Raw genomic sequence first — 22,048 nt, forward strand, 5'->3', positions numbered from 1 at the left:
CTCTCACACACGGGCTCAAGAGGAGGAGGAGGAAGTTATTATGCGTAACATGAGAGGGGAGGGGATTCCATGGATTCCTGTTGGGAACTTCAGCATGTACTGAAGCATGAGGGAACATGCTAGTTTCTCGAGTCCACCTCTGTCACTGTAGAGGAACTTGAGGAATTTCCTTTGTTGATACCCTTCTTCCCCATTGAGAAGGGGGAGGGAGGGAAGCACTTTCCCACACAGGCCTTCACTTTGAGGGGGGGAGCTGGAATAGATGCAGATAAATAGGAGGAAGAGAGGGGCCGTAGTTGGGTTGCACCACTCACACAAACATTTAGTCCAATTTCAGAGCTATGCACAAATTAAATGGAGACTTCAGGCTGAAGCCCTTGAATGTAAAGCGTGTGACATTCCCTGAGACGTCCACAGAAAGATGATTTAGCTAGAAAACTTACGCATTGCAGTATGGTCTCTTCTCGAAGCCTTTGTAATTCTTCATGTTTAAAGTCATTTTGCAGATCTCGCAGCTGAAGCATCCTTTATGCCAGTACTGTAAGAAAGACACAAGACAACAGGTGGAGTTTTTATTTGTAGTCAGGACAAATTTATTACAGGCATGATTTTCTTGCAATGGAAAATGTACAACCATGTTTATCCATAGATTTTAATTGAAAAGCCCATTTTGCAGCACCCAAATCAGCTTCTATTCAACTTATCTAACTTTACTAAATGTAGCAAGCATTTTGAAAGAAAGTGACCAAAATCCTGGTCTTACAACCAGATATAAATTTGCTCAGTTTAGCCCCAAATTATTTAAGAAGTAGTTGTCTTTTTTTATTGCAGCAGATGTGCAAAATACATGTTATGTTATGGATCTCCAATAACCAAACGACATATTTTTCTTTTGTTTTTCCTGAAAAAAATAAAGTAAAGATTTTAGTTATTTTTTTTACTTCTTGGACAACCTTTTCTTAAAGGATTTAAACAGATGAGTGACCTATCCATATCATTTCAGAAAAATGAGCAGCTTGAACTGTCGCACTAAAGTGATGCAATCACTCTGGCATTGAAAACTTAAGAAACCAACTTCCTCTTTGGGTGCCAACAAAAAGCTGGCTGCCAGTGGTGTGAGAACCTGTTAAATTGTATTTGATGAGAACATATCACAGTTTGCACATCAGAGTCACAAGGTTCTGCATTTTTAAAGTCTTGTGAATTATATCAAACATCTTCAATTCATCTTCATAGGAGCTTGGACCAAGAGTGTTTTCCTCATCCCCTCTTCCCACCCTCACACCCCATTTCCTATTCTGGCGTTAGCTTAATCTGTAGTCTGTGGTCTCAAAGGGAGATTGAAGGAGAGAGAATTGGACAAACCCAAAAAGGAGGGAGGAGAGCATGAAAGTAAGGAGCTGGACAAAGCAAGAGGAAAGGCTGCAGCCAGCAGAGGGTGGGTGCGAGAGGGGAAACGCCGGGGAGTGAAGCAATGATCTGATCCCGCTGTCTTCGAAGAGAGGGAGGGAGGAGAGCGAAGACACCAAAAGAAAGAATAGGGCCAAAAGAAAGGGAATGCTTATTAACATGGCCTTAGGGCACCCTGCCATCCGTCCCATTCTTTCTCCCACTCTATCGCTTTCCATTGCCCACACACAAAACGAGAATCCTCCGAACAGAAAAAGGCGCAAGAAGATTAATCAAAACAGCAGAAACATGAGACTGCGACGAACATTTCTGAATGTTTCTCAAACAAGCCAGAGACATACCTAACATGCACAGACATTCATTTATAATGCAGCATGTGTAAAAGGAATATAGCCAGAAGGATGACTTTTAGACTTGAGGTATGAATTGAGTCACAAACCAAGAAGAAAAGACTCAATGGGAACATCTTTGGACCACCCAGAATGGTCTCCACCGACAAATGGCAAGAGTGTGCATATGTTTGTAGCTGCTAGCCAGCAATATTGTACTGGGCCATAAAAGAGACAATGCTAACAGTGGAAACAAGGCCCTGGCTGTGATCTGGAGAGCTGTGATCCACAGCCAAACACACAGAACCAAACCTTCAAGTCCAAACTCCTTAACCAACCACAACCCAGCCGGGCTGGAGGGAGCTGCAGATGGACACGTTACTCTCTGTTTCTCTTTATTTGAAACAAATCGCTTTAAAAACAACAGGACGATTACATGCTGTCTGGATACAGTTGATCTGTAGGGCCGTTTCAATGAGCAAAACAACAAATAAATCATCTGAGGGACAAATGCACACCCATGCTGGGAGAAAATTATTGAAACAGAGCATTTACTGTTCTCAGGAGAGTCAAAGAGGCAGGCATGGACTTTGACATTCATGTTAGACAGGTTAAACATTGACTTTAAGTCTAAATTAAAACACAAATCTGAGGAAGTCAACCATTTAGCAAACTATTTCTATGGCTTCCCTAACCTGCTAATCCACATTACAGGACTAGACTTGGCACCCTCTAACCAAGCATGACTTGGAAACAATGCTGCTCTCTGATGACAGCAAAATGTTTCAACCTAACCACAACTTCTGAATTAATCATTAGAGGGCATACCTGAATAAACATGTGCTGTAGTTGGAAGAGGTAAGGTGATCCCATTTTCAGGTTGACAATTACAGGAATTTTCTTTTTTCACTTTTGGCTGCAGTCAATTGTAAAAACAATTTGATGGCCCAATTAAAGGGCTATTTCTTCTACTGATACAATTTTATTTTCTTTAAAAGTCTCCAGTTTGACACATGTAAGGTTGACATATTAGTGTCTGTATACATGGCGCCAAAAGGAGAGGTCGGTATGAAATGTCTTGCGGTATATGCCTCCAGTTTTGTACCTGAAAAAAGTTGTGAATGCAACAAATAAAACTACAAAAACATGGTTGGTTAATTTGTGTGAATGAAACAAGTGAACTTGATGATCAACTAAAATCTCACACTACTCCAGATATGTGCAAGTTATTCTTCTCAGAGTGTCGCTTATTGAAAGCTGTGTGCCACCTTTTTTGTCGTTACTATCCTGATTCATGCCAACGTCCCTCAGAAAAATAAATACAAATGATGTCTGCTTTTGCAGCCAACAACAGAACAGCTGGTGTGATTTGATCGTCACTGAGACATTGTAAGGTTGGCAGAGGAGGCATGGCAACAGTCCCCACGACATTCCCACAATGCACTCCTACAACACTGTACTACTAACTGGAGGTCTCGACATGCAAGACGTGGCCTGGAAGAGGGTGGAAATTTGCAATTTCTCAATTGAAGTATATGGTACTCCACTAAAATAAGTGTCTCTTTTCAGTATGAAAGGATCAGCCTTTACCCTTTGACCTGTAAGGTTGCAGACATGCATTGAGCAGTTAATGCTGCAGTATGCAACTGTAAAAATATATATTACTTTACAGATATGCTGAAACTCTCACTATGTCATAACAGTATGGTATGAGAGATGATCTGTGAAAATAAAGCAACAGCCAATCACAGCCAGGAGGTGGGTGTTAGCGCTGTCAATCACCCTCTGTCTCATCCCCTTTCTTTCCCCGTCTGCTACACTGCAGATAACAGATCATGTTGTGGATGCTCAGGCTAGTTAGAATGGCCACTGATGATGGCGGATACACAGTTTCCTGTAACATTAGGTTACATTAGCACATTTAGCAGCGAGTACATGAGGTTGATTGACAGTGCTAAGACCTTCCTTCTGGCTCTGGTTATTTTTGACTGGGAGTATCAGACAGCAATAGCAGTTTAGAGAGGATGTTTCCACATTATCTGTAACATTATACTGTCACAACAGTGACATATGTAAAAAATATTCTTCAAAAAAGTTACATCATGCACCTTTAAGCAGGAGGCTCTGACTAATAGTTGTGGTTTAATCACGGAGCCTGCTCACATCGTTTTTCCTAGTTTGGTTACAATTCAAAGCAGTTGGGAAGATATTCTGCATTACCTGAATCATGGTAATCCAGAAATGTTACAATACCATGCTAAAATGTCAGAAACCGTGCAGGCTTAACATGTCTGACTCAATAAAATAAAATCCTTAGACAAGCTTCTGTCACACAGTAAGATGCCATTTTGCAGTAATAGTTGGTGTAGCAGAATCAAATCAGAAATATAAGATACAAGTCCAGGAATGATTGAACAGCAGGTTGAAGGTGTTAAAGTTTTTCCAGACCCAAATTTTCAGAGTGTTTCTCACTTTTACAACAAATTTCAATCTGAATTTATAACCCACATTTCTTTTTTTTTTTTCTTAAGGTTTTGTTGGTTCTAGTGGCCTTTATCTGAAAGTAGTTTGACAGGAAAGAGGGTTATGAGAGAGGGGGAAGACATGTGACAAATGTCACCAGGTTGGGAATTGAACCTGCGACCACTGGCATGAGGACTAAGGCCTCAATATGGGGGTTGTACTTTGCCCCTGCGCCACCACAGCACCCATAGCCCACATTTCTATAGAGGTCAAGCTTCACAGAGTAGCTGGAGAATACTTTAACTACATCACATACACAGAAATCCTGTTGGACACAGAAAAGAGAGAAGATACAGAGGGAATATCGAAGTACTCATGACTGGACAACATGGGAAGGAGTCACATTTTGGCACCGATAATTGTTGTATGACATCTTTAGTTGTTGGAGCGTTAAAATGGCGGTTAGAGCATCTTGTCACACTGAATGACCACAGACTCTAGATTACAACTCATTTTCTCACGTATCATGTACAACAATAGATCTGGTCTGACACGGCTGATCATGCAGTCAGAACCTGGATTTAGGAACAATTCTCATAAAACACTAAACGTATTAATCCCCTGAGCTTCTACGCGAGTTAGCCACAGCCACAGCCCTTCATAAGACTCCACCCGTCTTATGAAGGGTGGAGTGATATACTCATTTCAAGGGTTGGATGTAATGCTTGCAGGTGCTTTGTAATGGTTCAACTGTTGACTGTGTATTCTATGACTTTGTATTTTTGTGTTTTTATGATGTAAAGCACCTTAAACTGCCTGGTTGCTGAAATATGATATACAAATAAACTTGATTTGACTCGATTTTGTAGTTTTGCAAGAAAAGCATGCTGGAATGGTTTTGGATCAAGGTCCCTCACAAATAATTTGTTGCCACTAACATATTTGATATGATAAATGTTGTTTTAAAGCTCATTTGTGAAAAACATCACAGTCTTCCTTGGTGATTTTTAAATGAGATAGGCTTACCTGTTTGGGTTTATACTGAACCTGCACGTTGATACAACATAATCCAAAGTGCTTCCCACTGAAACATCCGAGACGTATTTTAACTCCATGCACTATTCCAACCACTCCCCAGACACTCTGCATTGTCTGTTAATGATGTGCTCATTGTGAGAGTTACACAAGAGGGGACAAACAAAGCTGTGGAAATAAATGTGTGTCAGAGGGGCCGTCCAGCTGTTAGCCTTGTCTGGTTCCCGGAAAACCTTGCTCTGTAATGCCAAGGCAGGATCTGACAGTCAGCTGGAAAAATGAGGACACTGCAGAGATGGAGCCCTAGAAATGAAATACTCAAAAAACTGACATCTCTGTCTGCCTGCAGCTCAAGGGCAAATGCGTATGCACGTAATACACGCAATTATACATGTGTGCAGGGCTGGATGTGGGTTAAATGTCTCAATGTGAGAGATGCGTGTGTGTCAATGAGGGTCGTAGCCTGCAGACAAGAGAAAATGTTCACTCAGTATTGGTCAAGTAGTTTAGGAGGAAGAATCTCAGATATACCAGTGAAAATAATAGAGCTGGTTAGTGAACACCTCACTTAAAACTGGATTCAAAAGCATCGATTTCACAGTATAATTTAAATTAAATTTATGAATGTTCTCACTGTACAAACAAATCATTCTACTGTTTAGGACAGAATGTTTTGTGCAAACTAATATGGCCTTTTAATGATCTTTAAAACATGTTAGGATTATATCGCAGTGGTCATAAATACAGCCAGAAGGACCATATTTTGAGAGATACGAGTGTCTTGCATGCCCAAAAAAACCCTTAAATAAATCTATTGTTCTCTTTTGGAAAAGAACAGATAGTCCCAGTGTTATATTTTGGATTAGACAAGTGTTAGCAACTTTCCCCCTGGAAAGAACAACATGCATACAGAAGGGAAAGTAAGAGAAATTTGAGATGATTTGGACTTCATTTTATTTGTCAAAAATCAAATAAAAATCATGTTTTTTTTAAAAAAAAAACCTTTTCAAACAAGTACATGAAAGTCTGTATAAATAAATTATTAAAATTGTAGAAGCCATTATTGTCAGGCAGTTATGCACTGAAAATATCATGGAGTGGCGCGTGAGGTTTCAGGCGTTAAGTGCGGCCCATCTTCTGGTGTTAACCACTTCCTGGGTCGCCATGTGAGACATAGTTTAATTTGAGAATCAGGCAGTGTGGTGCTGGTACGCCTAAAGACACGCACATCTGGATTGTGCTAGAAAGGATAATAATACAACTCATTACCATATGCAAGCTAATTAAAACTCAATGTCACTTTTTTTTTTGTTTCAACCCAGGGCATTGTAGCTCAGCTGCAGGCAGACAGTGATTTTCACAGACTTGCTGGATATGAGGTGAAAATTTACTTTCCGAACTTTTCCTGCCAGATTTTAAAAGTTAAATAATTTTTCCAACCTTACACAACAGACAAGATGTCCAAAGTATGTCCCAGCAGAAACATGAAAGAGGAACATAATTAAAGATCGTCCTTGTCATGGTGTAAATCAAGCACATAATAACCCTGTCATGGCTGTAAATGTCTCTGCAATGTGAAACCATATTTGCGCTGGTATAAACTGTGCAGTAAATAAAACCCAACACGTAAAGTGGTTCCTTCTTCCTGATCGTACACAACTGGCCTACTCAGTGAAGCCGATGGCTCGGGTGATTCTGATGTGGTTGGAGACATCAGAGGAAAGTGACTGGTGGTTGCTAAAGACGCCTCACCTTTGTGGCATTTAGACAACATGACTCAGCTCTCAAAATAACCTGACTAAAGACAGGCTGCCATTCCTAAGACGAGGAACAAAACATTCGAGAATGCCTGATTCATCTAGAAGCGTTGGCAGTTAAAACATAAGTCAGGTGATTTTTTTTTTTTAGAGATTTTTTTTTTAGAGATTTTTTATTTATTTTGCATGCGTGCAAATATGAATGGGATGTAGGATATATTGTTTTACAAACAGTAAAGACTGTACAAGATGAATATGCTTTGACCTTTAACCCTTCCTTACTGCAGTTTCCTGTGATTGAGCAGAAGCAGCACAATAGACGCTCAGATCTTACAGGAAAATCCTACAGTAGCAACCAAACAAAGCAAATGCATTGCTAAATAACCTAAAAAATGGGTTAGCCATAAAATGGAAGATAGGACAGAGTATTATATTAAGCCCTGAGCTATTTTATTGCTTACTATATAGCAACACTCCAGGCTCTCTGGAGGTCTTTCAAGACATTAAAGAACAAAAATGTATATAAATAAAAGGAGAACTAGTGTGTCTACGCATTATTTCCTTCTACAAAAATGCATTTTTACACAAGCCACTCTTACAAGATGATTTCTGTAGATATCGTCATAAAAATAGCATAGATAACAGTCTGACGTGAATGATCTGCCGACAGTTTAAAAAAGGATCCTCAGTGTAGTAAACCGCTTAGTGAGAAAATATGTTTTTCTGTCCAGCAATGCAATCTTTAGCCTTATGCAACCGAAAACAGAAACAGGTGCTGGTCATGTTACTTGACTTGGAGATGTCTGGCACGGGTCATTTTGTATTTCCCCAAAATGATCTGATGATGTTTTAGAACAACTTTAATAAAGTATTTTTCTTTTATGTACTGTTTTAAAAAAAACAAAGAGGTCAATTAGTTATTTTAGTTTTATCAGGGGTCCTAATCTCTCATTCTTTTGAAGAGTGAGCTGACCCAAAGGGAAATCAAATTTATTTTTATATTTGTATTCATGTCAAATTCATGTTTAATGGTAAAGAGGTGCTGCATTTTGTGGCCATTTATTCTCAATAAATCATAAAAATACTTGCTTACCAAGCAAACTAAAATGATATGCAATGATTAAGAACGAGAGTATGAAATTGTTTAAGGTCAGGTTTCAGGCGTGAGGTTTAACGCCTGATGGAACTAAACGGTAACAGAAGAGTGCATTGGGAAATCATTACCTAAAGGTTTAGAAATAAGCAAACAGCATTTTAAATATTTCTTATGTGTGGTGACAAAATTATCGTTTAGTTTATGTGCTAGACTGAATAGCTCTCAATCAAAATAAGTAAAAAAAAATCTAATAAAATTCTGTTTAAGTAGCAAAAAATACATTCAAATCCAAACTTGGCTAACCTGAGGCTTTGGTTGACCATGTGAACTTGTAAAGTAGGTGATAAATGGTTGCATAAAAGCCAATCAGCAGTGCTGAAAATAAGATCTCTCAACTGTTGCAACTACCCAGAAGCCTAGAAACAGCAGCACACCTCTGTTGCGAGAAAATCCACATGAGGAAGGAAAGCACAAGTCAGTTTCACAAATCATTTATAGACCTTTGAAAGCAGCAGGTTAACCGTTCAAGAAGAGAGTAACCACCTACTGGCCTATATATCAAATTAGACTATTAATAAAACGTGCAAAAGATTTGGAGCAGAGTTGTGTAACCTGCAGGCCTGTTTAGCAAAACCTACGACAATATGCAGTAACGGGAGACACACTAAGAGTGGAAGAAAAGCTTTGCACTAATGTTCTTATTTTTAAAAAATCTATTTAAAAGTAGAAAACTGGGACACATCACTTTGCTCACACAGCAATTTCTTTGTTACACATCTCATTGGCTGGACTTCAAAGCCTTTTTTGTGAAACAAAGCCACAAAACTGACAGGCATGCTCTGGATAAATGAGCTAAATATGTTCTTAATAACTTTATGCAACAAGCTGGTATGTTAAGCCCCAAATGAAAGCAAAATGAGATGGAGAACCGGTTGTAAAGAAGAGCCCGGACTAAAGTTTACTTCCTGTCTTTACATGCTGCTACTACCGGGCCAGTCCTGCTGTAAGCAGTGGAGTCCAGCACAGACAAAAGGCCTGGTTGTTCACCTCCTGTCACAGAAGGTGAAAATGGTCGTCAGAACCAAAGCACAAGTGGAAGAACACTGAGCTACTCCACATGTACACCTGAGCGGGTGGAAAAATACTCAGATCAGCCTTGACTGCTTTAAAACAAAGATGCAAATGTGTGCAGTTTTGAGAAAAAAAAAAAAGTGGGGAGTCTGACACAGAATGGCAGAAAACGTCAACATACGGAAAGCTAGCTTGCTTTGCTGGGGTCAGAGCAGAAAGATGGCACTGCAGGCCAGGAGCGGAGCATGCTACATGGGAGTGTCTGTCTGCTGGAATGCACTCTGCTTCGGGGCGGATTCCACAGCGCATTCACGCTGCACTTGTGGCAATTTGATTTCCATCAATCCAAGCTTTGTAACAAACCAACATTACTTCTGTGGAGATGTCTGATCCGCCCTGTAATATAGGACGGCTGCGGGTATGGAGGGCTTCTGAGGTAAATCAATTCCAGTTGAACGCACAATGGGAAAATACCATTCATGTCCATTCTGCGGAAGAGTGACGCATCCAGTCTGGGGATGATGTGATTTTAGATAAAGTGCTTTGTGAGCTTTCTCCACCACCTTCTTTTATCTGTCAATCCTGACAGATAAGTACATCTCAACAGTGATTGATTTTCTCTAGACTTTGAAGCATCCATTGCACAAAATATCTAATTGGTGGACTAAAATATGCTTGCCACCTGACAGATTTCTCCTGTTTCTACTTATTTGTCACACCTAAACAGTTCTGAACAAATAATATCCAATTTGATTTTATCTAAGGAGGAAGTATTATGTAAAATAGACTTTTTTGAGCTTTAAATTTTGTTATGTTATTTCTTCATCAAAAACACCTGGAGTGTTGCTTTGATTCAAGCATGTTTGAGAAATACTTTTATCTCTGTAGCAACCATCCAGCTGTGAAAAACACCTGGGTGGACCTAGCTCCGCCTTCAAGACGTAGCCCTTCCCCCGAATCAGCTCCTTCAGACTAGCCAGCAGCAATTAGCAAACACCTGTTGGAACTGCAAGTCAGCTGAACTCACAAAAGCTAGTTCTCAGTGCAAAGTTGGTAAAAACATTGTTAATGGCTTAATAGCAGAGCCATGTTGTGATGACTTACTGAAAGTGGAGTTTCAGAAAGAGATGGGATTTTTAAAGAGAGGGAACCAATTTCAATGGGTTAAAGGATTAAGTCAAATTTGATACATATATATTTTTTATAACAACTGAAAGTTATAGATTCTTGATTAATTGTGCTATAAAATGGTGCTTGATGCCTGGGAAAAAAATATAATACTGTCCTTTAATAGGAGAAGTAATACAAAAAAAAAAAACTTCTGTGAAATAATATTCTCCTTTATTTTTAAAATAAAAATTATGTTTTACCACATATTTTTAGAAAGATAAGTTCCATTTCACAAGCCAGACCCTGACATGATTACTGGCAGACATGTACAATCAGAAAATCCTTTCATTAGAAATAACGCTAAAACTAAAGAAATTCATCAACAGATGAGAAACAAAGACTTCCATCAGTCATGACTACAAATCCATTTCTAAGGTTTTTGGATCCCAGATAACCACAAGAAGACTCACCCAGAACAACCAACATCTAGACTCCCAAAAGTCTCAGTTAAGATCAGTGTACATGATTCAATTATAAAAATAACAGCCATTGGATCGTTCCAGGTCCAAAACCACTGCAAAGGCCTGTCTTACATCCACCAGTAAACATATTGATCATCTGAAACTTTATGGAAAATATTCTGTGGAGTGACGATACTAAATTAGGTATTTTTGGAAGGCTGCAGCTAGTGTAAATTAAACGACCTTTCAGAAAAAGATCATCATACTCAGAGTCAAACTTGGTGGTGGTGTGACGGGCTGGGCAACTCTCATAATTAATGGAACCAGTGATTCTGTCCTCTACCAGAAAGTCAGGAAGGAAAATGTCTGGCTATCAGTTGGTGAAGCTACACAACTTAATCTTGAGTTAATACAACAGGACAATGGGGAAAAGCACAGTACTCAGATTGGACCTCGTTGGTTTTCAGAGCTTAAGTCATCATTTCAAATGTGCTTTTTGTATTTATTCAGCTTACCGTTCTCTGATATTGAAATTTGTTTAATTTAAAACATTTAAGCATGAAAAAAATACCCTTTTTTTAAGCAGAGAATGTAATAAGGCTGATAACGGAAATTTTGTAAGTAATTTATAATTAATCAGGTGATGAGACCGAGAAACTAGCTGGTGATGTTATCAAAACCCAACGTCAGTTCCATGAATAATTTTTTTTTTTTTTTTTAAAAAGCTGCATCATTCTGTCAAGAAATGATCGACATCACTGCAATTATCATGTCCCGTTTAGCAGAATACTTCCACCGAATGTAACTTGAGTTATGCTGATCAGGCTTTGAATGGCCGACCACAAATTACAGTTTTCCTTGAGGTCTGACCCACCGATTCAATTTCTGCTTTTAAGACTGTAACACATAATAGAGAAAACAAGAATTGCTGCAAATGCTTTAACGTTTGGGAATAGTTTTGAATTCAATTAAAAATTTATTATTTTTTAAAATCTCACTTGTTTCATCATCTGTAACAAACCTAAAATTGTGGAGATTGTTAGTAGTTTTGCTAATAATTGTCTAATCACTTAAGGAATAACAATAAGAACGGACTGATGGATGTCTAAATGTAACCGATGCAGCTTATTTTATTTTAAGAGAAATATGTTTTAAGACCCCATTTTCACAATACAAGAACGAATCTTGACTAAAAGAAAAGTTCAAGTCCTAATCACCAATCCCTAAGAGAGATGTTGTAATTCATATTCAAAGCAGAGACCCCACCCAGATGAGTACAGTAGGGACTGAGCTTGAGCAAGTTCAGCGTCTTGTACAGTTAAATAGTTGCAGAACTCTTTAACAAACTTGAATTTCCAAATGTTTTTGCGCACCCATATTTTTCAACGAGTTAAGAGACAAAACAGGAACAAGACTTGCACCATTAACACTTCCTTTAGTTGTGCCACGACTGCCAATGACTGACCTCGAGAGTCACGGTGGGTAAAATTGATGAGATTACCCCCTGATCTGAGATTAGCGGTGTGTTTTGGGTGAATCCAAACAAGTAAACTCGTCAAATAATCCCCGATTTGAGATTAGCCGGTGAAATTGAGACAATCCGCGCTACCTGGGAGGAGTTCAGGACACGGAAATAAACGTGTTCGGTCGTGGATAAAGTGCTGTATTGTTCAGAAACCTGACGGAAATACCTCCACCTGAGGAGGTTTATGTGTGAGGGTAAAAACGTACTAAATAATGAATAAATACGCCCTGTTTGAAAGCAGTGGTGTGTTTTGTCGTTTTGGGCCCAGACAAGGCTCGGTTGTCGGGAGCACATCGAAGCCTCGCTTGCGGGCGAATAAACACCTTAATCCAAATTAATACACAAAAACAACATAAAAGGAGCACATTATTAACCAGGATGGGCACTATTTCCCTTTTCGACCACGTTGTGGTGCCACCGCATTGCCAGACGCTGGCTAGCTGCTAGCTTGCTAACGTCGACATACCTGTTCCTCTGTCTTCAGTTCAGTTCATTCACCGAATTATGTGAACGCTTTCGCTTTTAGCGAGGCAGAAAAAACCCCAGATAGGGTCCAAAACAACTCAACCCGGTTTCTTTCATGTTCCAAAATAAAAAAAGAAGAAAGACAGAGATATTTCGAGCTCTTACCTTGTCCAGACAGTTCACTTTTTCCGTGGGGTAAACGACTTGATTACATCTGCCACACATCGGATTCATGTTGGAGGAAACGCTCTTCTAGCTAGTTAGCAGACAACCCGGCGATGATACGGGACAAAAGTGGCAGCGTGCTGTCGAGTGTTCGCTTTAAAACACCAGCTACAGAAGTCGGTTGCGATTGGCGGCTGACCAAAACCAGAATCTAGTTGTTTGTAGCGAAGGAGATTGTTGTTGTAGCCGCACAGCTGGCTGTCAGTCTATTAACCAGACACGGAAAGCACGCCCCCGACGCCCTCCTCTCCTTCCTTACAATGCGCGTGTCCGTGTACAGAAGGGGGGGAAAAATTACAATTTGGGCTTTTTTCCCACCTAAATTTTCATTGAATGAGTAATTACTCGTCAGATGACTTAATGAGAAAATATATAATTTGAAAATATCCACTAAATACTGTAAGAGATGTGTCTGCAAATCAGTATTTAGTGATGTCTGATCGAGCCCCGTGCACCTCCTGTTTGTCCTATCAATGCTCCATCTGTTCTTGCATAGCAAACTAATGCAGTCATCTTGCAGATTTTGGGGCTCCACCAATTCAGTGCTCCTAAATCACATTTTACTCATCTGCCACGTTCACTGCATGTCCTACTTCATGTCCAGGTGAAACGATTGCGTAGGGCGACACCTGCTGGCAAACGCTATAACAAACAATATCATCCATTCATCTATTTTCTATGCACTGGACAGTCATTATCACACCACAGGAAAATGTAGAAAATCAAATGAACATAACGTGCATGGTTAGTCTTTGGACTCTATTGAAGGAGTTTGGACCTGTTTATAACACTTTATTCAGCAGAACAGCACCTATGGTTCTCTTTTAGCAAACTAAAAGGTAAGTTCAATGACACTGGGACCACATGATGTAATTCAAAGCTGAATTTCTTTTAACAGTGAGCTTTAGACTCTTTCTTGTGTTCCATTGTGTTCACATGGTTGTAAGATAAAGATGTAATGATTTGATGTGTTTACAATATTTAAATATTACTACAAATTCTTGCAGCAACTTTTTTGATATATGAAGGATAAAACACTTTTCCTTATTTGAATGCTATGTTCTTGTGTTTTCCCTATTTTGAAGCAGGCCTCTGTCACATAATATTTAGACCTCAGGGAAACAGGAAGTCACTGTTTATTATTTGGACATTTCCAATCAACTTAATAAGATGAAGAAAAAAAATAATAAAATGATATTATTGTGAAACAGTTCTAGTAGGATAATGTCAAACAGAACAGAAAGTTAGCATAACATGTAGCAAAACCCAATTTTTTTTTACTGTTTTTCTCTGGTCTTTTCTATCACAATCTTAAATTAAAACATATTTCATTCAGCTATTGCAGTGTATCATTTGGAAAACTATTTCCAGCATTTTTCTGACCCGTCGAGAATCGTCATCGGTCTTCATGGAGTAATGTACCCTAACTAACCTTCACAGAACATCTCCTAAGATTAAATTACACACAAGAGAACTCTCTTTATTGGTTTTAATGACTTCTAAATTAGTTTCAATGGACTTTATATAGAGGAATCAGAATAAAATGAGGGTAATTACAAATGCACAGCACAATTCTCTCACCTTTATCTGAAAAAATATAAAAACAAATCAAAACTGCACTGTACAACATACTCAGGATTTTTTGTGAAAGTAAAAAAAATAATAATTCAATTGAATGCACAAGAAACTAAAACTCCCTTTTTCCAATTTCTTTATTGGATCAATGAAGGAGCGCTCACTTTAGTGTATAAGACTCTTTATGAGACATAGCTATGCATACTTTTGAACACCTTTCATGTGAAATTGATCAGTGTGCAAATACTGCCTAATTGTCACCAAATATGTAAAACTCAGCTATACTGTTCCAAAATATTACACATTTTTTATATTTTTTGGGGGGTGGAAAAAGAAGTCACAGTGCTTCAGTTTAAAACGTAGATGGTTGCACAGATTTGCACATTTCAGCATGGCCCAGCTTCGACGATGCTGTGTTTTTCATGACCTTCTCCCTCAACTTCTGTGTATCCTGGTCGCTGATTTTGGAACTTCATGGATGGCCAGTAGCTTTTGCGTCTCTGTTTGGCAACATTTAATGGAAAATATGATATAAACACAACAAGCATGTTAGATTTTGTTATTATTATTATATCTGTGGCGTACCTGGATGAGGTAGAGAGGTGATAAGCCAGTGGGATAGCAATGGATGCAAATGGCGACAAGTATCAAAGCCAAGAGTAAGACCAGAGCGGCCGCTATCCCCGCTATGATACCAGTGTGAGACAATTCTTTACTTTTGGTTGAAGACTTTGTTTTCACATCTGAAACCAAAATAAACATCCGTGTTTTTAAATCCAAAGCAATGATTTGTGATTAATAACTTTTATTTGTGACTCACCGCTGCCCGTAATGAAAATCTCATCATCTGGAAGAAATTAGTGTGTTTAGCTTTTTAGTTCTGTTCAAGAATTCTGAAGTAATTATGTTTAACAAATAAAATCATCTGGGAAAGATTACCTCTTTTACACTCTCTTTGTTCTGGAATTAAAGGTGTTGTGTCCTCTGTTTTTGGTGCAACAGAAGAAGCCGTGAAACCATCCTCCTTGAAGTAATCATCACAAGTTGCGTCTTTGCTCTGTCCACACACACACACAGCAATAAAACTCTGTTTCACTTCAAAACACAGTCAAATTAAAGCAAACATCTGCGCCCCAGTCCTACCTCCTCCGAACAAGAATAATCCAACCATTCCTGCCTGTGACGGTCCATTCCATCTGAACACCTGAAACACGATGTTTGAATAAAACAAAGAGTGACATTTTTATTTGAGCTGTTTAGCTGCTCACCTCTGCAGAACGTTACACCAACTGCAACCAGACGTTTGGTTGGAGGAGAGGCAGCGCTCACAGCTGTCATGTACGAGGCAAGCTGGAAAAAAAAAAGAGAAAATCAGTGAAATGAGATTTCATTGTTTTAAAGCTGATATTAAGATATGAAACATTCGTGAGAGATTTCACTGACTGGGGAGTGGTGTGATCTCTACAGCAGATGAATTGGTAATCTTTGTCATGTCGATTTCAACTCGATGGTACTCATAGATCGTTTGTTGAGCTCCATCTTGAAAAGGAGAAATAAAATGTAAACATAGTATTGTCTAATGACTAATTACAGCATTGTTCACTTCTATTGGTAAAAAAAAACCCTTAAAGCTGGTGTATGTAACTTTTAAAAATATATATTTTTTTTACATATTTGTTGAAACTGTCATTATGTCGTGACAATATGGTCTGAGACAAATAATCTGTGAAAAATTAGAGTTCCTTCGACTTTTCCTAGCGCTGACTAAAAACAACCAATCAAAGCCAGGAGGAGGGTCTTAGAGCTGTCAATCACCCTCCTGCTATCCAACCTTGTTTTCTGCTTAGGAGTAGCTTCTTTCTGATAGCAGAGTCTATCGTGAATGCTCACTCTAGCTAGCATGGCCACTGATGGCGGCGGATAAACAGTTTTCCTGAAACGTTTAACTGCAAGTAAGTAACAAAAACTTTATTTATCACCTTTCAAGAAACAAAATAACAAATACACAAAACTAATTCAAGCAAAAGCAGATTTAAAAAGACAAGTTTGTCCGCCATTAACACATTTAGCAGCGAGTGCATGAGGTGACTGACAGCGCTAGGACACGTCCTCCTGCCTCTGATTGGTTGCTTTTGGTCAGGAGCAGTGCATTTCTTCAGATGGCAATAGTAGCTCAGGTAATCTTTTCAAAGATTACACTACAAGATTCTTTTTGTAACTTTTAAAAATATATATTTTTATATATTGTTTTCTGAAAACCCATCTTTTTTCATTGTCATCTGACCTAGCATGAGAGAGATCACTTTATTTGTCACATTGTGTATAACATCTTTTGTTTGGTTGTTTTATGTTGGATGCTTTTATATGGTGTTGGTATCTTGCTTGCTATTGTAAAAGTGCCTATAAATAAAGTTGGGTTGGGTTGATGTCTTGAATTCACATCCAGCTGCAAAACCACATATCAAAGTGCTTTTTAGTTTCCTGGCAGAGAACAGCATATTGTTGTACAAAATGTCCTGGAATTTAAACAACAAAAGCAAAAAAACAATCTGTGATATTTAACACAGTGTTTGTGGACAAGCAACAAACTCTCAGCATCCACCTGACTTAACAGTAGGCGGGAGATATTTATATATTTATGCTCTTTCAACACAGACCCTGGGAGTGTTTGTTGCTGAAGAGCTCAATCTTTGTCTCATCTCACCATAGAGCACACTGTTAGTCCACATGTTTACATTTTTCAGGGAAGAATAGAAAAAAAATAACTTCCCTGGCAACAACTCCAAACCACCAGCTTGCATGCAGATAGCAGTTGTTATGGAAACTTGCTTACCTGAAGATAGATTTGATTTTTATAGATTTTATTTTTATTTTATTTTATTTTTCATCTCTCTTATCATCCTCGTAACTTCGCAAATAAAAATGCAAAATTTTGTTGCTCCTGTCATAGTTCAAGTTATTTTAAGCCTCCAAAGTAGATGTGGCAAGTTTAGGCAAATAGCTATTCTTTGTAGACTGAACATACAGCACATCCACCTTAACTGATTGACATGTTGTCCTGTCTTTCCCATTTTGGTCAGTTTTCAACACTGATTACCTTAAAAAAGTAAAAATACATTAAAAAAAAGCTTCAGTTTTATTTATTTGTGATATTTTTACTATTTATAATTATTTATATGTATGTATTTGTCATATTTATTCAAGAAAAAATAATCAGGGTGATATAAAAATAATGCAACTGCCACAAAACTTAGTTTCCCCCCCCACATTTTAACCAGGGGAGCCAATAAGTGTGAAGGGTACTATATCTGTGCAAAACTCTGCTGATATTCTGCTAATGTAAAAAAAACAACCAAAAAACAAAAAACAAATTCGCAATTGCTGTGTTTCCATTAAATAAGAACCCAGTTAAAATCACCGGAGAATAAGTTTGTTAGTGTGATAAATCATTAAAAAACATGCCAGCCATGATCCTCCAGTTACTTCCTGTTGTCTTCTTATTTGTGTTTTGTGCCAGGAGCTGTGTTTCTATTACAAATGCCTGCAAAACTTTATTGGCATTTTGCTAACGTCAAATAAAACACAATTTTGCAATTGTGGTGTTCCCATTAAATAAGAAATACAATTAAAATCATGCGAACAAGTTTGTTCATGCATTAAGTCATTAAAAAAACATGATGCACAATCATCCTCCAACTACTTTCTGTTGACATCTTTCTTCATCTTTTCCAAAAGCAGAAACATCCAGTTGTTGATCACGACTCGTGTGATGCAATAAAAGTGTTTCCATTGCGGTTTTGGGAAATAAACCAGTTTCTATGTGGTCCAAAAACACTGTCATCCAGCCAAAACCTTTCATCAAAAAATTTAAGATTTTTGGAAATTACTTTGTTTCCAGTAAACAAATTTATTTTTCGAAATATGATTCAAAAATGAATCAAAATTGTGCAATTATGTGGATGAAATGCAGCTATTGACCTGGTGATTGTGACGTGGATGACATGACCATGAAGGCATCTGACAATCCGGCCTTCACTGGATGTTCGGCCGATCCGATCACATCCAGTGTCAGAGGAATCTGTTCAGCAGAAAACAGAATATCAAAGTTGGTGAATTACGATTAAATATCTAGAAGCACAGATGAAAAATCCGTCTCACGTCTCTGTAGCTGAAAGAAATTCTTCCTGTCTTATACAGAGCAGCCTGAAACGTAAAGGCTCCAGCTGACTCTTTGCCTGGAAGTCGAACCCTCTCCCACTGGACCACAAACACCTCTCCTACAGAAAACAAGTTACTTTCAAACATCTGGGTGAAATCTGGGTGCCAACATGTGAGATGATGTCATACCATTATCCAGGTACTGAACAGTGGAGTCTTTAGAGTAGCTGGGGTCAAAATTAGCCATCAGAGGGGCGATGTACTGTGTGGTGGTCAGCATGCGGTGAATAACATCTCCAGTGAAGATGAATCCTTAAAAAAAGACCAGATGGGACAATATATTTAAAACATCCCACTGAGAGCATATGTGGAAAAGAGGAAAGGTTACTGGAGTTGTACCTCCTGTTGCAATGGTAATCTGCCTCAAGAAATGTCCGTAAAAAGGGAAGTCAAAAGACAAGGCGACTCTCTGCAAACAGAAAAGACACAAACTCATACAGCAGTCAGAAAGTGCAAAAAAAGAGGAAAAAAATCTAAATTCTTTCATGGCAATCTCAGTTCTCAGACAAACCTGGAGGATTAACTAATGTCTTTGAGAAATTGCTGCATAAAATCATATTACCAAAGAATAAAAAACTACTCATGTAGTGATTCAGAAGTCATATGCACAGAACAGAACAATAACACAAATTTCAATATGTGGAGGTATAGCTCAGTGTTAGAGCATTTAACTGCAGATCAAAAGGTCCTCTGTTCAAATCTGCGTGCTCCCTATTTAAAATCTGTTAACAAAATTCCCAATGCAGTACCTTCAATAACAAGTACTGGCATGCTGAATTATCTGATTTTGAAAAATAGAGTGCAATATATTCCACAAAGCTTTATGTGTTTCAAATCCAGATTTTAAAACCTACGTCATAACCTATGCAGAAACAATTTCAAGAATTTAAATTCTCAACAACCACTGTACAAATACATAATATGCTGAATTCAAACATCCTGATAGGTAAAACAAGTATGTAGCAAATATTTTGATGCCAGCCAATCAGTTTTGTTAAATTCAAAAGGATATCAAGGCTTTATCTGCTTCAAATCCAGATTTTAAAACCTATTAAAAAACAATTTCATTAATTTAAATTCTCAACAGCCACTGTACAAATTCATAAAATCCTCCCCATCTATTCGAACTGTGCATCACTTTGGCAAGTACAGCAGGAACGCATTCTGAACTTAATTGTAGATGCAATGTTAACTAAAAACAACTAGAGTTCATACATTTGCTGATGACAAAATGTTAGGAATTTTGGGATCATAGACAAAACCATGACTAATTTATCAGATTCAGCTAATAATGGTGTTTCTGAAAAATTCCTAATTGAGGATGCACCAATTTTCTGGATTTCAGCAAATTCAAAGCTCAAGTCTAAACACTTGTTAGATGCAAAATAATATTTGCATGCATGAACTCAAATGAGTTCAAATATCCTGATGTGTAAAACAAGCTAAATCTCCACAGCATTACTTTGGGGGAAAAATCACTTCAAGTACAACAAAATATTTTAAAATGAGGTTAAATAGTTTGCACTTTAATATATCTATGAGATATAAAAGACTAGAAATGTTTGATAGATATCTGATTGTCATTGTCAATGCAGCACATTCAATAACAAGTATGTTGAATAATCAGATTTTGTAAGATAGACTACAATATATTCCACAAAGATAAAGCTTCATGTGCTTCAAATCCAGATTTAAAAACCTTCATTATCGCCTACGAAGAAGCACTTTCAAGAATTCCAATTCTCTGATTATGTATTACATGACGTGGGGGTATAGCTCAGTGGTAGAGCATTTGACTGCAGATCAAGAGGTCCCCAGTTCAAATCTGGGTGCCCCCTATTTAATATCTGTTAGCAAAATTCCCAATGCACCACTTTCTAAAACAAGTATGCTGAATAAAAAGATTTTGTAAGACAGACTACAATATGTTCAACAGAGGTAAAGTGTTATGTGCTTCAAATATAGATTGAAAAACCTACATAAAAACTTACTAAAAAACATATTCATGAATTTAAATTCTTTGACTGTATATGTTATATGACAATAAACATCTTGNGTATGTAGCAAATATTTTGATGCCAGCCAATCAGTTTTGTTAAATTCAAAAGGATATCAAGGCTTTATCTGCTTCAAATCCAGATATTAAAACCTATTAAAAAACAATTTCATTAATTTAAATTCTCAACAGCCACTGTACAAATTCATAAAATGCTCCCCATCTATTCGAACTCTGCATCACTTTGGCAAGTACAGCAGGAACATATTCTGAACTTAATTATAGATGTAATGTTAACTAAAAACAACTAGAGTTCATACATTTGCTGATGACAAAATGTTAGGAATTTTGGGATCATAGACAAAACCATGACTATCCATCCATTTTCTGAACACCCTTGTCCCTCAGTGGGGTCGGGAGGGGTGCTGGTGCCTATCTCCAGCTAACGTTCCGGGCGAGAGGCGGGGTACATCCTGGACAGGTCGCCAGTCTGTCGCAGTAAAACCATGACTAATTTATCAGATTGAGCTAATAATGGTGTTTCTGAAAAATTCCTAATGGAGGATGCACCAATTTTCTGGATTTCAGCAAATTCAAAGCTCAAGTCTAAACACTTGTTAGATGCAAAATAATATGAACTCAAATGAGTTCAAATATCCTGATCTGTAAAACAAGCTAAATCTCCACAGCATTACTTTGGGGGAAAAAATCACTTCAAGTACAACAAAATATTTTAAAAAGAGGTTAAATAGTTTACACTTTAATATATCTATGAGATATAAAAGACTAGAAATGTTTGATAGATATCTGATTGTCATTGTCAATGCAGCACTTTCAATACCAAGTATGCTGAATAATCAGATTTTGTAAGATAGTCTACAATATATTCCACACAGATAAAGCTTCATGTGCTTCAAATCCAGATTTAAAAACCTTCGCCTACGAAGAAGCACTTTCAAGAATTCCAATTCTCTGATTATGTATTTCATGATGTGGGGGTATAGCTCAGTGGTAGAGCATTTGACTGCAGATCAAGAGGTCCCCAGTTCAAATCTGGGTGCCCCCTGATTAAAATCTGTAAACATCCAGATTAATGTGGAAAACCTAGAGTGGCAGACATATCTGCAGCTGTATGTTTACTGTATGTAACTCTGGGGTTGAGGCTTATAGTCGGGAAAATATATATTTATTTCATAAATAGTGTTATTCCCTGACTTTTTGTTTTGTGAAGAACCCAGAGAGGGTAAGTTCAAATATCCTTATCTGTAAAACAAGCTAAATCTCCACAGCATTACTTTGGGGCAAAAAAAAA

General features: G+C 37.9%; 1 protein-coding gene, 1 long non-coding RNA gene and 2 other non-coding genes across 4 annotated transcripts; 2 read left to right on the forward strand and 2 right to left on the reverse strand.

Moving 5' to 3' along the window:
• Nucleotides 1-498: 498 nt before the first annotated feature.
• Nucleotides 499-13,305, reverse strand: LOC103133076 (uncharacterized). The gene is made up of 2 exons (XR_475685.2): nucleotides 12,888-13,305; nucleotides 499-538 (listed from the first exon to the last, which is right to left on the reverse strand). It is a non-coding gene; the product is annotated as an uncharacterized LOC103133076 (long non-coding RNA).
• Nucleotides 13,306-14,422: 1,117 nt separating this feature from the next.
• LOC103133077 (plexin domain-containing protein 1-like) lies at nucleotides 14,423-19,195 on the reverse strand. The gene is made up of 11 exons (XM_007544841.2): nucleotides 19,080-19,195; nucleotides 18,870-18,992; nucleotides 18,681-18,799; nucleotides 18,501-18,600; nucleotides 15,966-16,061; nucleotides 15,791-15,872; nucleotides 15,666-15,726; nucleotides 15,462-15,579; nucleotides 15,343-15,369; nucleotides 15,108-15,265; nucleotides 14,423-15,022 (listed from the first exon to the last, which is right to left on the reverse strand). The coding sequence occupies exons 1-11, from the start codon at nucleotides 19,174-19,176 to the stop codon at nucleotides 14,909-14,911; spliced, it is 1,095 nt and encodes a 364-aa protein (XP_007544903.2). The 5' UTR covers nucleotides 19,177-19,195; the 3' UTR covers nucleotides 14,423-14,908.
• A 1,311-nt stretch (nucleotides 19,196-20,506) lies between these two features.
• On the forward strand, nucleotides 20,507-20,578 carry trnac-gca (transfer RNA cysteine (anticodon GCA)). The gene has a single exon. It is a non-coding gene; the product is annotated as a tRNA-Cys (tRNA).
• Nucleotides 20,579-21,730: 1,152 nt separating this feature from the next.
• trnac-gca (transfer RNA cysteine (anticodon GCA)) lies at nucleotides 21,731-21,802 on the forward strand. The gene has a single exon. It is a non-coding gene; the product is annotated as a tRNA-Cys (tRNA).
• Nucleotides 21,803-22,048: the final 246 nt, after the last annotated feature.

The sequence above is a fragment of the Poecilia formosa genome, unplaced genomic scaffold, assembly GCF_000485575.1.
Source record: "Poecilia formosa unplaced genomic scaffold, Poecilia_formosa-5.1.2 Scaffold2232, whole genome shotgun sequence".
NCBI classification, from domain to species: domain Eukaryota; kingdom Metazoa; phylum Chordata; class Actinopteri; order Cyprinodontiformes; family Poeciliidae; genus Poecilia; species Poecilia formosa.

What these genes read in the sequence shown, in the direction of transcription:
- LOC103133077 (XM_007544841.2), bottom strand. Translation starts at nt 19,176, where the DNA reads ATGAGTTTGTGTCTTTTCTGTTTGCAGAGAGTCGCCTTGTCTTTTGAC. An exon ending in ATTATTCTTGTTCGGAGGAG is followed by an intron (nt 15,580 to 15,665) that starts GTAGGACTGGGG and finishes GTGTGTGGACAG; the next exon opens with AGCAAAGACGCAACTTGTGA. An exon ending in CACCTCTCTACCTCATCCAG is followed by an intron (nt 15,023 to 15,107) that starts GTACGCCACAGA and finishes GTTGCCAAACAG; the next exon opens with AGACGCAAAAGCTACTGGCC.